The sequence below is a fragment of the Somniosus microcephalus genome, chromosome 31 (assembly GCF_052327205.1).
Source record: "Somniosus microcephalus isolate GS21.2 chromosome 31, FLI_Smic_1.0, whole genome shotgun sequence".
In the NCBI taxonomy this organism is placed as follows: Eukaryota; Metazoa; Chordata; class Chondrichthyes; order Squaliformes; family Somniosidae; genus Somniosus; species Somniosus microcephalus.
The window spans coordinates 8,652,835-8,666,404 of NC_141017.1; the positions used below are offsets into that span (position 1 = coordinate 8,652,835).

At 50.7% G+C, this 13,570-nt stretch overlaps 1 protein-coding gene across 1 annotated transcript in view; it reads right to left on the bottom strand.

Annotated features, from left to right (window-relative positions):
• Window positions 1–342: 342 nt before the first annotated feature.
• Window positions 343–13,570, bottom strand: part of LOC147097562 (uncharacterized) — a 62,019-nt gene continuing 48,791 nt past the window's right edge. Inside the window, exons 7-11 of the mRNA XM_085971404.1 lie at window positions 12,334–12,405; window positions 5,472–5,546; window positions 4,754–4,828; window positions 1,120–1,179; window positions 343–389 (exon numbers count right to left, since the gene is read on the bottom strand). Coding sequence (XP_085827530.1) covers window positions 343–389; window positions 1,120–1,179; window positions 4,754–4,828; window positions 5,472–5,546; window positions 12,334–12,405 — 329 coding nt within the window. The remainder of the gene's footprint in view (window positions 390–1,119; window positions 1,180–4,753; window positions 4,829–5,471; window positions 5,547–12,333; window positions 12,406–13,570) is intronic.

The following is a 13,570-nucleotide window of genomic DNA, read 5'->3' on the forward strand; positions in this document are numbered from 1 at the left end:
CTCAAACCACCTCCCAGTCTGCAAAAAAAATCCATCCACCACCCTTTGCTTCCTGTCACTGAGCCAATTCCATATCTGTACCGACACTTTCCCCTTAATTCCAGGGGCTTCCATCTTCTCAACAAGCTTCATGTGGTTACTTTGTCGGATGCCTTCCAAAAGTCCATATATACAACATCTACTGCACTACCTTGATCAACCTTCCCTGTCATCAAGGTAGTGCAGTAGATGTTGTATATATGGACAGGGCAAGCATCGACAGTGTTAAACCAGATGGCACGGCTTGTAAAAGGACCAGCTAGAGTGTGACGTTTATGGGTTGATTCAGAGAGGAGTCAATCCTCAAAATCCAAAGATGAGGATGAGGTAGTCATGTGCATTCTTTAGTTCTAACAATACATGAGAGCATAAGAACATAAGAAATAAGAGCAGGAATAGGCCACTTGGCCCCTCGAGCCTGCTCCGCCATTCAATAAGATCATGGCTGATCTCGGGCTCAAAGCCACTTCCCCGCCCGCTCCCCATAACCCTTCACTCCCTTATCTTGCAAAAATCTGTCTATCTCCACCTTAAATGTATTTAATGACCCAGCCTCCACGGCTCTCTGGGGCAGAGAATTCCACAGATTTATGACCCTCTCAGAGAAGAAATTCCCCCTCATCTCAGTTCTAAAAGCGGTGACCCTTTATTCTGAAACTGTGCCCCCCGAGTTCTAGATTTCCCCACGAGGGGAAACATCCTCTCTGCATCTACCTTTCCGAGCCCCCTCAGTATCTTATACGTTTTAATAAGAATACCTTTGTTGTGAGGGCAGCACCATTCTCTCCAGTACTTCATTCCAAAGTAAAGGAGCTGATTGGCAATAAACTGCTTTTGATTATCCTTCACCCTTGGCAGCAAAGGGTGGAAAGATCATATCACGGAAGCCCGAACTGGGTGATGAAGAATCCCTGTGATAAAAACTACCAACCATCAGAATGAATCGGTTCATAATGATACATGTTGACCAGTCCAATGTACAGTTTTAGGTTAGATTGTTTCCTGCGGAACCTGACCTTCCAGAATATACCGGGAGCCCTTGGCTGATGAAGAACTTCCCGAGAGAAACTGCGCACTTACTATTATTCTTCACCTGAAAGTGAGTCTTCGTCTTGCGTATTTCACTGAATATCTGGATGGCTGCAATGGAAACAACAATTCAACTCACTGCTGGCAAAGTGCGGTCCCGACAGCAATGGGTCTCCACAAATCCCCAGCACAGGCTGATATGATGCTATTATAGAACAGTGGGGAACAGCAGTCTTTCCCTGTGCGACAGGTTTATGGCACCACATCGTAGATGGTGATTACTGGCGATGGATTATTTCACCAGGTCCACCAATACCTGCAGATGAACAACCTTGCAGACACCTCGATAACGATCAGGGTCACATTCATTCGTTCATAAAAACGGGAAAGGAGGCCACCAGTTTGTAATCAACTCCTAAAGAAAGTCAGTAAGACCCTGGGCTGAGAACCATGTCGTCAGTCTGGATTCAGTTAATTCTGGCTCAATCTACATTGACCAACTGTGCCTGATACATTGCATGAAGGGCCAACACCAGGGGGATGTTCAGTGTGGGACATGAGGGCAATAGTAATATCTGAAGGCAGAAACAGTGTTCGGCAAACTGGACTGAGAATCCTGTACCCACAGCCCCTATACACAGTACCCCAATCCTGTACCCACAGCCCATATACACAGTACCCCAATCCTCTACACAGCCCATATACACAGTACCCCAATCCTGTACCCAGCCCATATACACAGTACCCCAATCCTGTACACAGCCCATATACACAGTACCTTAATCCTGTACCCACAGCCCATATACACAGTACCCCAATCCTGTACTCACAACCCATATACACAGTACCCCAATCCTGTACACAGCCCATATACACAGTACCCCAATCCTGTACACAGCCCATATACACAATACCCCAATCCTGTAACCACAGCCCATATACACAGTACCCCAATCCTGTATCCAACCCATATACACAGTACCACAATCCTGTACACAGCCAATATACACAGTACCCCAATCCTGTACCCACAACCCATATACACAGGACCCCAATCCTGTACCCAGCCCATATACACAGTACCCCAATCCTGTACACAGCCCATATACACAGTACCCCAATCCTGTACACACACCCCATATACACAGTACCCCAATCCTGTACCCAGCCCATATACACAGTACCCCAATCCTGTGCCCACAGCCCCTATACACAGTACCCCAATCCTGTACCCACAGCCCATATACACAGTACCCCAATCCTGTACTCACAGCCCATGTGCACAGTACCCCAATCCTGTACCCACAGCCCATATACACAGTACCCCAATCCTGTACTCACAGCCCATATACACAGTACCCCAATCCTGTACCCACAGCCCATATACACAGTACCCCAATCTTGTACCCACAGCCCATATACACAGGACCCAAATCCTGTACCCAGCCCATATACACAGTACCCCAATCCTGTACCCACAGCCCATATACACAGTACCCCAATCCTGCACCCACAGCCCATATACACAGTACCCCAATCCTGTACTCACAGCCCATATACACAGTACCCCAATCCTGTACCCACAGCCCATATACACAGGACCCCAATCCTGTACCCACAGCCCATATACACAGGACCCCAATCCTGTACCCACAGCCCATATACACAGTACCCCAATCCTGTACTTCTCCTTCTTCTTAGGCAGGCCCTCGGAACCGCGGATGACTTGCTTCCACATTAAAAATGAGTTCTCAGGTGACTGATGAGTCCAATGCGGGACCTACAGTCTCTGTCACAGGTGAGGCAGACTGTGGTTAAAGGGGCGGGCGGGTGGGGTGCTTGGGTTGACGGGCGCTCCTTCCGCTGCTTGCGCTTGGCATCCGCTTGCTTCCGGCGAAGAGATTCGAGGTGTTCGGCTCCTTCCCGGAGGCATTTCCTCCACTTTGTGCGGTCTTGGGCCGGGGGTTCCCAGATGTCAGTGGGGATGTTACACTTTTTCAAGAAGGCTTTGAGGGTGTCCTTGAAGCATTTTCTCTGCCCACCTGGGGCTCTCTTACTATGTCGGAACTCCGAGTAGAGCGCTTGTTTTAGGAGTCTTGTATCGGGCATGCGGACGATGTGGCCCATCCATCAGAGCTGATCGAGCGTGGTCAAAGCTTCGATGCTGGAAATGTTGGCCTGAGCGAGAACACTGACATTGGTGTGCCTATCCTATACACACAGCCCATATACACAATACCCCAATCCTATGCCCACAGCCCATATACACAGTACCCCAATCCTGTACCCACACCCCATATACACAGTACCCCAATCCTGTACACACAGCCCATATACACAGTACCCAAATCCTGTACACACACCCATATACACAGTACCCCAATCCTGTACACACAGCCCATATACACAGTACCCAAATCCTGTACCCACACCCCATATACACAGTACCCCAATCCTATACACACAGCCCATATACACAGTACCCAAATCCTGTACACACACCCATATACACAGTACCCCAATCCTGTACCCACACCCCATATACACAGTACCCCAATCCTATACACACAGCCCATATACACAATACCCCAATCCTATGCCCACAGCCCATATACACAGTACCCCAATCCTGTACCCACACCCCATATACACAGTACCCCAATCCTGTACACACACCCATATACACAGTACCCCAATCCTGTACACACACCCATATACACAGTACCCCAATTCTATGCCCACAGCCCATATACACAGTACCCCAATCCTGTACCCACACCCCATATACACAGTACCCCAATCCTGTACACACACCCATATACACAGTACCCCAATCCTGTACACACACCCATATACACAGTACCCCAATCCTGTACACACAGCCCATATACACAGTACCCCAATCCTGTACACACACCCATATACACAGTACTCAAATCTTGTACCCACACCCCATATGCACAGTACCCCAATCTTGTACAGTCGCCCATATACACAATACACCAATCCTGTACCCACACCCCATATACACAGTACCCTAATCCTGTACCCACAGCCCATATACACAGTACCCCAATCCTGTACTCACAGCCCATATACACAGTACCCCAATCCTGTACCCAGCCCATATACACAGTACCCCAATCCTGTACACAGCCCATATACACAGTACCCCAATCCTGTAACCACAGCCCATATACACAGCACCTCAATCCTGTACACACACCCATATACACAGTACTCAAATCCTGTACCCACACCCCATATACACAGTACCCCAATCTTGTACAGTCACCCATATACACAATACACCAATCCTGTACCCACACCCCATATACGCAATACCCCAGTACCCTAGTATTGCACTCACACCTGATATCCGCTGTGTGTACTGAAGGTCTTGGACTAGTGTCCGTTGGGAGTGCCTATTAGGAGTTCGAGCCTGACTCCAGACACTCGTTACGTGCTCTTCACATGTGAATTTCACAGCGGGAGTCTGAATGTGTAAAAATACCCTCAGTGAGTGAAGGCCATGTTCCATAGTCCGATCCAATGATGCCCTAGAGCCAAGTAATGCTGTTATCTCAGGAGGGCTCTCTAGAGCAGCAGCTGACCCTCTGAAGATGTGGGGCGAGCTATTTGAGGCCTGGAGGTGAACACGCTTCTCATTAATATCAACACTTACTGTTGTTCTTCATCTGCGAAAGTTCCATTCTGAACCCAGCCTGCAATTTTCTCATTTCGTTCACCATCTGTGCAACTGAATGGAAAACAAATGTATTATTTACACGGGCCCCTGCAGTTTTTGACCATCTGTGACACGAGTTAGCAGTGTTATATACTATTTATTGATTGTGATATACCATTCGCAGATCGCTATATACAATTTGTTGATTGCAATCCTCGGCCTCCTCCTGTTTCTCATCTACACGCTGCCCCTCGGCAACATCATCTGAAAATATGTCAGGTTCCACATGTACGCTGACGACACCCAGCTCTACCTCACCACCACCTCTCTCAACCCCTCCACTGCCTCTGATTGTCACACTGTTTGTCCGACATCCAGCATTGGATGAGCAGAAATTTTCTCCAGTTGAGTATTGGGAAGACCCAAAACATTGTTTGCGGGCCCCGCCATAAACTCCGTTCCCTGGCTACCAATGCCATCCATCTCCCGAGCAACCTTTGAGACCTATTTGACCTTGAGCTGAGCTTCTGACTCCACATCCTCGCCATCACTAAGACCACCTACTTCCAGCTGCGCACCATCGCCGGTCCCCGCCCCTGCCTCATGTCATTTGCTGCTGAAACTAAATTACTAAATTAAAGGCGCTGTATAAATACAAGTTATTGTTATATACTATTTATCGTTTGTTATATATTTGATTATTTATACAACTTACTCTTACTCTCCACATGCAGAATGTCCATTTTGACAACAGCCAGAGTATTTCGTATTTCGGTGAACATCTGTGCCACTGAAATTAAAGTAAATATTTAGCTCTCGTGCTCAAAAAACATGTTTTTTGTTTTCACTATGTTTCTAAAATATGTTGCTCTGCAGGTACATTGGATTGGTAGGAAGGAGCCATTTTCCCCTGAACTTTACACTAGTTTACATGTTGCTCCAATTGTATTTCATTTGCAGGAACCTGTATGGGTACGTTGAGATTGTTGGTTCATAATTCATCTAAGCTAGGACCACCAAACACAATAGGAATATAGGGACAGGAGGAGGCCATTCGGCCCTTCGAGCCTGCTCCGCCATTCAATGAGATCATGGCTGATCTTCTGCCTCAACTCCATTCACCGGCCCTATCGCCACATCCCTTGATGCCCTTACTAGTCAGAAATCTATCGACTTCTGTTTTGAAAATACCCAATGACTGAGCCTCCACAGCCCTCTGGGGTAGAGAATTCCAAAGATTCACCGCCCTCTGTGTGAAGACATTTCTTCTCATCTCAGCCCTGAATGGCCTACCCTTTATCCTGAGGCTGTGGCCCCTGGTTCTAGACTCCCCAGCCAAGGGAAACATTCTCCCAGCATCCACCCTATCAAGCCCTGTAATAATTTTGTATGCTTCAATGAGATCCCCTCTCATTCTTCTGAATTCAAGAGAATACAGGCCTAGTTTATTCAATCTCTTCTCATACGACAGTCCATTCACCCGCCTTTGATCCATATCCCTCGATACCCTTACCCAACAAAAATCTATCGCTCGCAGTCTGCAAAGCTCCAATTAAACCCCAGCAATCGCAGACACTTGGGAGGGGCAACTCCAGATTTCCACTACCCTTTGTGTGAAAAAGTGCTTCCTGATTTCACTCCTCAATTTTAAGATTATGCCCCCTCGTTCTTGATTCCTCCACTAGAGAGGAACCCGCATCTGCCCTATCGAATATTTTCAATATTTTAATCACCTTAATCAGATTACCTCTCAGTCTCCTATACTCAAGGGAATACAAGCCAAGTTTATGCAACACTTCTCATGATCTCAAAGTGCTTCACAGACAACGGCTCTTTGAAGTGTGATTACAGTTGAAGTGTAGGCACACGCCCCGAGTTAACATCGGGGGTTCACTATACATCTTCAAAGTCGCTTTTCAGTCACCTCTTGTGAAGGTGGAGTTTCTTCTTGTAACTAAACATTTGACACCAGGGGTCAGCCTCTTGAGTCATCTCTGCACTGCCTCCAGAACGTAACTGTTTCCCCAGAACTGAACACCGTGCTCAAGGTGCGGTCTGATCAGGGCACTGCATCATCTCTCCTTGCTGTGGGCAAATTGGCTGCAGCGTTTCCAACATTGCAACGGTGCCTACACTTCGAAAGTGCTTCACTGGCTGTGAGGCGCTTTGGGACATCCTGAAAAGTGACATAGAAATACAAGTTCTTTCTTTCTCCTTCTATCCTTTCTCCTGACTTTATCCTGGAGAAGGTTCGAGAAGCTGCGTCTGCTGCAACAGGTTAGCCTGGGTTAACAACAGGAAACACTGGAAATACTCAGTGATGTGCCTCAATAATTCCGAGACTCGAAGTTAGCAGAACAAAAACAAGGCTTTTATTAACTTAGAAAGTAACACGTAAGAGAGAGAGATGTCTTCCTTCTGGAGACTGAGGCCAGACTGTAGCTAGCTTACAAACGGGGCAAGGTATGGGCGGAGCCCTACACACAGCACATTCCAGCACATTCCAGTATACAATACAGCACATTCCAGTACACAATACAATGAGGTCTGGGGGAAGGGAAATGACACTGAAACCGATCTCAGTCACAGGCAGTGGTGAATGGAATATTTCATCACATTCACCCCTTCTATAGATTTAGTCTGTTCGGGGGTTTGATAGTCCTCTGCGACCGACGTGGCTGTTGCGGTGCCGCGGGTGTCGGCTGGGTGTCCCCGGTAGCCTCCTGGGTCTCTGCCGGGGGTGCCGCCAGGGTCGTTGGAGGGGTAGTTGGTGGGGGTGCCGTTGGTCGGTGTTCTTCTGGGGGTGATGAAAGAGTAGTGGGTGGGTAAGAGTTGCTGTGATCGTCGTTGCCGCTATTGCCGTGGTTGTTGTCGATGCCGGCTGGGGCGACGTCTTTTATGGACACGGTGTCCTCCCTTCCGTCGGCGTGCCGGACATATGCGTATTGGGGGTTGGCGTGGAGTAGGTGTACTGGCTCCACGAGAGGGTCCGTCTTGTGGCCCCTCACATGCCTTCGCACGAGTACCGGACCTGGGGTGGAGAGCCATGACGGCATGGATACGCCTGAGGTGGATTTCCGGGGAAAGACAAACATTCGTTCATGAGGCGTGGTATTAGTGGCCGTACACAATAGCGACCGTATCGAATGGAGCACATCCGAGAGGACTTCCTGCCAGCGGGAGATAGGGAGGCCCTTGGTCCTTAGAGCTAGAGTGACTGCTTTCCATACTGTCCCGTTCTCTCGCTCCACTTGGCCGTTACCCTGGGGGTTGTAGCTGGTGGTACGGCTCGTGGTGATCCCCTTGGACAGCATGTACTGGCGTAGCTCTTCACTCATGAAGGACGCCCCCCTATCCGTATGGATGTAGCTCGGCATACCGAACAGGCAGAACAGGCTGTTGAGGCATTTAATGACCGTGGCGCTGGTCATGTCTGGGCAGGGGAAGGCGAATGGGAACCGGGAGTATTCGTCCACAATGTTCAGGAAGTAAACATTGCGGTCGACGGACGGGAGGGGGCCCTTGAAATCTAAGCTGAGCCGCTCAAAGGGCCGTGTAGCTTTGATTAAGTGGGCTCTATCTGGGCAGTAGAACCGAGGCTTGCACTCAGCGCAAGTGCGGCAGTTCCTGGTCAGGGACCGAACTTCCTCAATCGAGTAGGGTAAGTTACGGGACTTTATGAAGTGGAACAGCCGCGTGACCCCTGGGTGGCAGAGGTCATTGTGGAGGGTCTGTAGCCGATCCCCGGTGGCGCTGGCACACATCCCTCGTGAGAGGGTGTCAGGGGATTCGTTAAGGGCCCCTGGCCGGTAAATGATGTCGTACTCGAAGGTGGAGAGCTCGATCCGCCACCTAAGAATCTTTTCATTTTTAATCTTCCCCCTCTGTTTATTATTGAACATAAACGCTACCGACCGCTGGTCGGTAAGTAGGGTGAAGCGTTTGCCGGCTAGGTAGTGGCGCCAGTGGCGCACTGCCTCCACGATGGCTTGGGCCTCCTTTTCCACGGAAGAGTGTCTGATCTCGGGCCCTTGGAGGGTCCTCGAGAAGAAAGCTACGGGCCGTCCCGCCTGGTTGAGGGTGGCCGCCAAGGCGAAGTCAGACGCATCACTTTCCACTTGAAATGGAGTGTTCTCGTCCACTGCCTGTAGCGTGGCCCGCTCAATATCCTGCTTAATGCTTTTGAAGGCGGCGTGGGCCTCAGCAGAGAGCGGGAAAGAGGATGCTTTCAAGAGGGGGCGGGCTTTGTCGGAGTAGTTGGGGACCCATTGGGAATAATAAGAAAATAACCCCAGGCACCTTTTCAGGGCTTTGGGAGTGTTGGGCAGGGGCAGCTCCCGTAGGGGGCGCAATCGGTCGGGGTCTGGCCCGATTTCCCCATTCTCCACCACGCTGCCTAGTATGCAGAGGCGCGTGGTGTTGTAAACGCACTTGTCCTCGTTGTAGGTGAGGTTGAGTTTTTGTGCGGTTTTCAGGAACCTCTCGAGGTTCGTGTCGTGATCCTGCTGGTTGTGACCGCAGATGGTGACGTTGTCGAGGTAGGGGAAGGTTGCCTGCAAGTGGTGGTCATCGACCATGCGGTCCATCTCCCTCTGGAAGACCGAGACCCCATTCGTCACCCCAAAGGGGACTCTGAGGAATTGGTAGAGGCGTCCGTTCGCCTCGAAGGCGGTGTACGGGCGGTCCTCTGGTCTGATAGGGAGCTGGTGGTACGCTGACTTGAGGTCGATGGTGGAGAACACCCGGTATTGGGCGATTTGGTTCACCATTTCTGATATGCGGGGTAGCGGGTAGGCGTCTAGTAGGGTGTACCTGTTGATCGTTTGACTATAGTCGATCACCATCCGTTTCTTCTCGCTACCCCTTACCACTACCACTTGGGCGCGCCACGGGCTGTTGCTGCGTTCAATAATGCGCTCTTTCAGGAGCCTGTCTACCTCGGTCACGATAAACCGCCTGTCCTCCCAGCTGTACCTCCTGCTTTTGGTCGCTATTGGCCGGCAGTTAGGGGTAAGGTTCGCGAATAGCGAAGGCGGCTTTACCTTCAGGGTAGCCAGACCGCACACTGTGAGGGGCGGCTGGGACCCACCGTACTTGAGCGTGATGCTTTGGTGGTTGCACTGGAAATCCAGGCCCAAGGTCACGCTCGCACATAGGTTCTTCATGATTAATACTTTAAAATTATCATATACAGTTCCGTTAACGCACAATTGTACCGTGCAGTAACCCAGAATGGTCGATGTCTGGGTTTTATCAGCCATAGAGATGGTACCCTGAGTAGGGACCACCTTTAGGGAGAGTTGTTGTGCCAGTTCTGGGTGGATAAAGCTCTCCGTGCTTCCACTGTCAATTAAGCATTTAACCCGGCACCCGTTTACCTCGATGTCCACCATTGATCTGGATAGCGGGTGCGGCCTGGTCTGGTCCACTGTGACCGATGCCACTGTAGGGCCATGATCGAGACAAGATGGCGTCCACGCTGTCTGCTCACAAGATGGCGGACCCCACGAGGTCGGGCAAGATGGCGCCCAAGATGGCCGCTCCCACGGCGCACATGCGGCGGTGGCGGGTTTTCCGGCGGTTGGTTTTCCGGCGGGGTTCCCTCTGCACACCTTCCCGAAGTGCCCCTTCTTACCGCACTTAAAGCAGGTGGTGCCTTTCGCCGGGCACAGGTTTCTGGTGTGCTTTGGCTGCCCGCAGAAGTAGCAGTTGGGTCCCTGACGCGTCGCGGCTGTCGTAGGGCTTCTGGGGGGAGAGCGGGGCCCAGCCGGTGTTGGGCTGTCGGGCGGGGAAGATGCCTTCCAAGATGGCGGTGCCCTCGGTGCACACGTGGCGGCGTGGACGGCGCGGGCTGAAGAGTAGGCGTCCGAGTTTCTCTGGGCCACATCCAGGGATCGCGCGGTGTCCGCAGCCTGTTTCAGGTCCAACCCCGTTTTTTCCAGCAGTCTTTGCCGGATGTAAGTGGAGCTGAGGCCTGTGATGAAGGCATCGCGAACAAGCTCGTCAGTGTACACTGCGGCTTTTACATCTCGGCACTTGCAGTCTTTGCCAAGCATTTTCAGGGTGCTTAGGAACTCCTCCACCGATTCCCCAGGTCGCTGTGCGCGGGTAGCGAGCAGGTGCCTAGCATTCACCTCATTTGTAGGCTGCTGGTAATGCGTCTTTAAGATGTCGCAGGCGGCCAGGTACGTCTCGGCGTCTTGGATGAGGGGGTAAACCCGGTGGCTTACCCAATTCCGCAGAATTCCGAGTCTCATCCTCGCAGCGTCTGTAGCGTCTTTGACGGCTGCGGAATTGTCCAGGAAGAATTCCATACACTCAAACCAGTGTCCGAAGCGTGCTGATGCGTCCGGAGCATGTTGATCCAAATCCAAACGTTCGGGTTTCAGGAGTTGATCCATAGTGTTGAAAAATAAGTTAATAAAATTGATGTGCCTCAATAATTCCGAGGCTCGAAGTTAGCAGAACAAAAACAAGGCTTTTATTAACTTAGAAAGTAACATGTAAGAGAGAGAGATGTCTTCCTTCTGGAGGCTGAGGCCAGACTGAAGCTAGCTTACAAACAGGGCCAGGTATGGGCGGAGCCCTACACACAGCACATTCCAGCACATTCCAGTATACAATACAGCACATTCCAGTACACAATACAATGAGGTCTGGGGGAAGGGAAATGACGCTGAAACCGATCTCAGTCACAGGCAGTGGTGAATGGAATATTTGATCACACTCAGCAGGTCAGGCAGCATTGGTGGAGAGAGAAACAGAGTTAACGTTTCAGGTCGAAGACCCTTCGTCAGAACTGGAAAAAAAAGCAGGAAATGGAAAGCGAGTTTGGGGGCTGGGAAAAGGGGGAGGGGGTGAAAGAACAAAAGGGAAGGTCAGAGATAGGATAGAAAGCAGGAGAGACATTGAGAGACATTGAGAGATGTTCAAGGCAAGAGGAGGTGGTAATGGGACAGGTTAAGGGACAAAGGATGGCTCTAGATGGGGTGTGAATTGCGCTGGTGGAATGAAGGACCGCTGAAGGGAGGGAAGAAAAAACAAAAAGTGTGGATAAAAAAAGAAGGAAATATATAAATGTGACAGGGGCCGAGGTTATGAACTGAAATTGTTGAACTCTATGTTGAGTCCAGAGGGCTGTAGAGAGCCCACCTTGAAGAAGTTCTGCTCTTCTCTTTGATGGGATTTGATGAAAGGTCATCGACCTGAAACGTTAACTCAGTTTCTCTCTCCACCGATGCTGCCTGGCCTGCTGAGTTTTTCCAGCGTTTCCTGTTGTTATTTCGGATTTCCAGCATCCGCAGTATTTTGCTATCAGGTTAGCCTGGGAGCCTGGATCCTCCTGCATTTCCCCATTTTCTCCCCTTTTAGTTCACCTTGCAGAAACCAGCATTCTCTGGAACAGACTGAGCAGTGGGTGTCCAGCTCACAGTCTACCCCACGTCTCTGAAGAGAAGGACCTGATCGTTATCTCACACTCTGATCGTTATCTCACACTCTGATCGTTATCTCACACTCTGATCGTTATCTCACACTCTGATCGTTATCTCACACTCTGATCGTTATCTCACACTTACTGTTCATCAGTTGTGAAAGTTTGGTCCCGAGATCATCACATAAGCCACTCGCTTCTTCAAACATCCTTGTAACTGAAAAGGGAACTGTACGTTTATAGGGGGAATTGTTTTTATGACATTGCGGACAACACTAAATTAGGGGGTGTGGTTAATACTGAGCATGACTGCAACAAAATACAGGAAGACTTTAATAAACTTGCAGAATGGGTGTGCAATTTACAAGTGCATTTCAATATAGGTAAGTGTGAGGTGATGTATTTTGGTAGGAGGAATAAGGTGGTCACATATTCCCTGGAATATAAGGTCTAGAAATTCAGTAGCACCCCGTTTGGGGCGCCAGCCTCGCCAGGGCGCTAAAAGTAGCGCCCCGGAAGTAGTCGCGGCCGCCTGCCAGAAATTCACTTTGCACGCCCCAGAGGGAAGTGCGGTGCTACTCGAGGCGCCCCGCATTCCTCTTGGGGCGCTGCAGCTGAAGATCGCGGCGCAACGTGCCGCAGCACCACACGCTGCGGCACGGCGCGCTGCGGTGCTGCAGGCCTTCCTCCCCTTCTTAAAGGGGAGGGGCCTTCTGCAGCGCGATCGAGGATCACGAGTGTCGGCAAAAGAGCCCGGCACCGAGGAGAAGTGCCGGGTTCTTGGAATGCAGTCGGCACTCCGCGGGGGGGGGGGGGGCGCTCAGGAGGCCGGGGACGGCAGCACGGAGAGGTGCTGGCAGGTGGCCAGCAAAAAAAATGGCCACCCCGCACCTCTCCTTTAATTAGCGCCTCTACCGCCGCAGGTAGGCCCCCTGAACCAGTCACAAATAGCGTCCGGCATTAAAGCAGGGGGCGCAACTAAATATCGCGATTGGGGCGGTAGCGGGGCGCTGCACACACCGATGACGTCATCGGTAGTGGCGCAGCGCTAACGGCTAGCACCGCCATTAACGTTCCGCTAAACTTAGCGGGAGGCGTGGCCAGTGGCTTCCGACCCACTTAGCGCCCTCTTAAGGCGCTAACGGGTGGCGCAGCCCACTGAATTTCTAGGCCTAAGAGTCTAAATGGGGTGGAGGAACAGAGGGATCTGGGGGTAGAGGTACACAAATCATGCAGGTCAATAAGGCCATTGAAAAGTAAACCAAACACTGGGGTTTAGTTACAGAATTGAAAAGCAGAGATATTGGCCTAGAAATTGGGTTTTGGCGCAGCGACGGCTTTAGCGCCGGAAGTTAGTGCCGGAGCTAAGTCGCGCTGGGCGG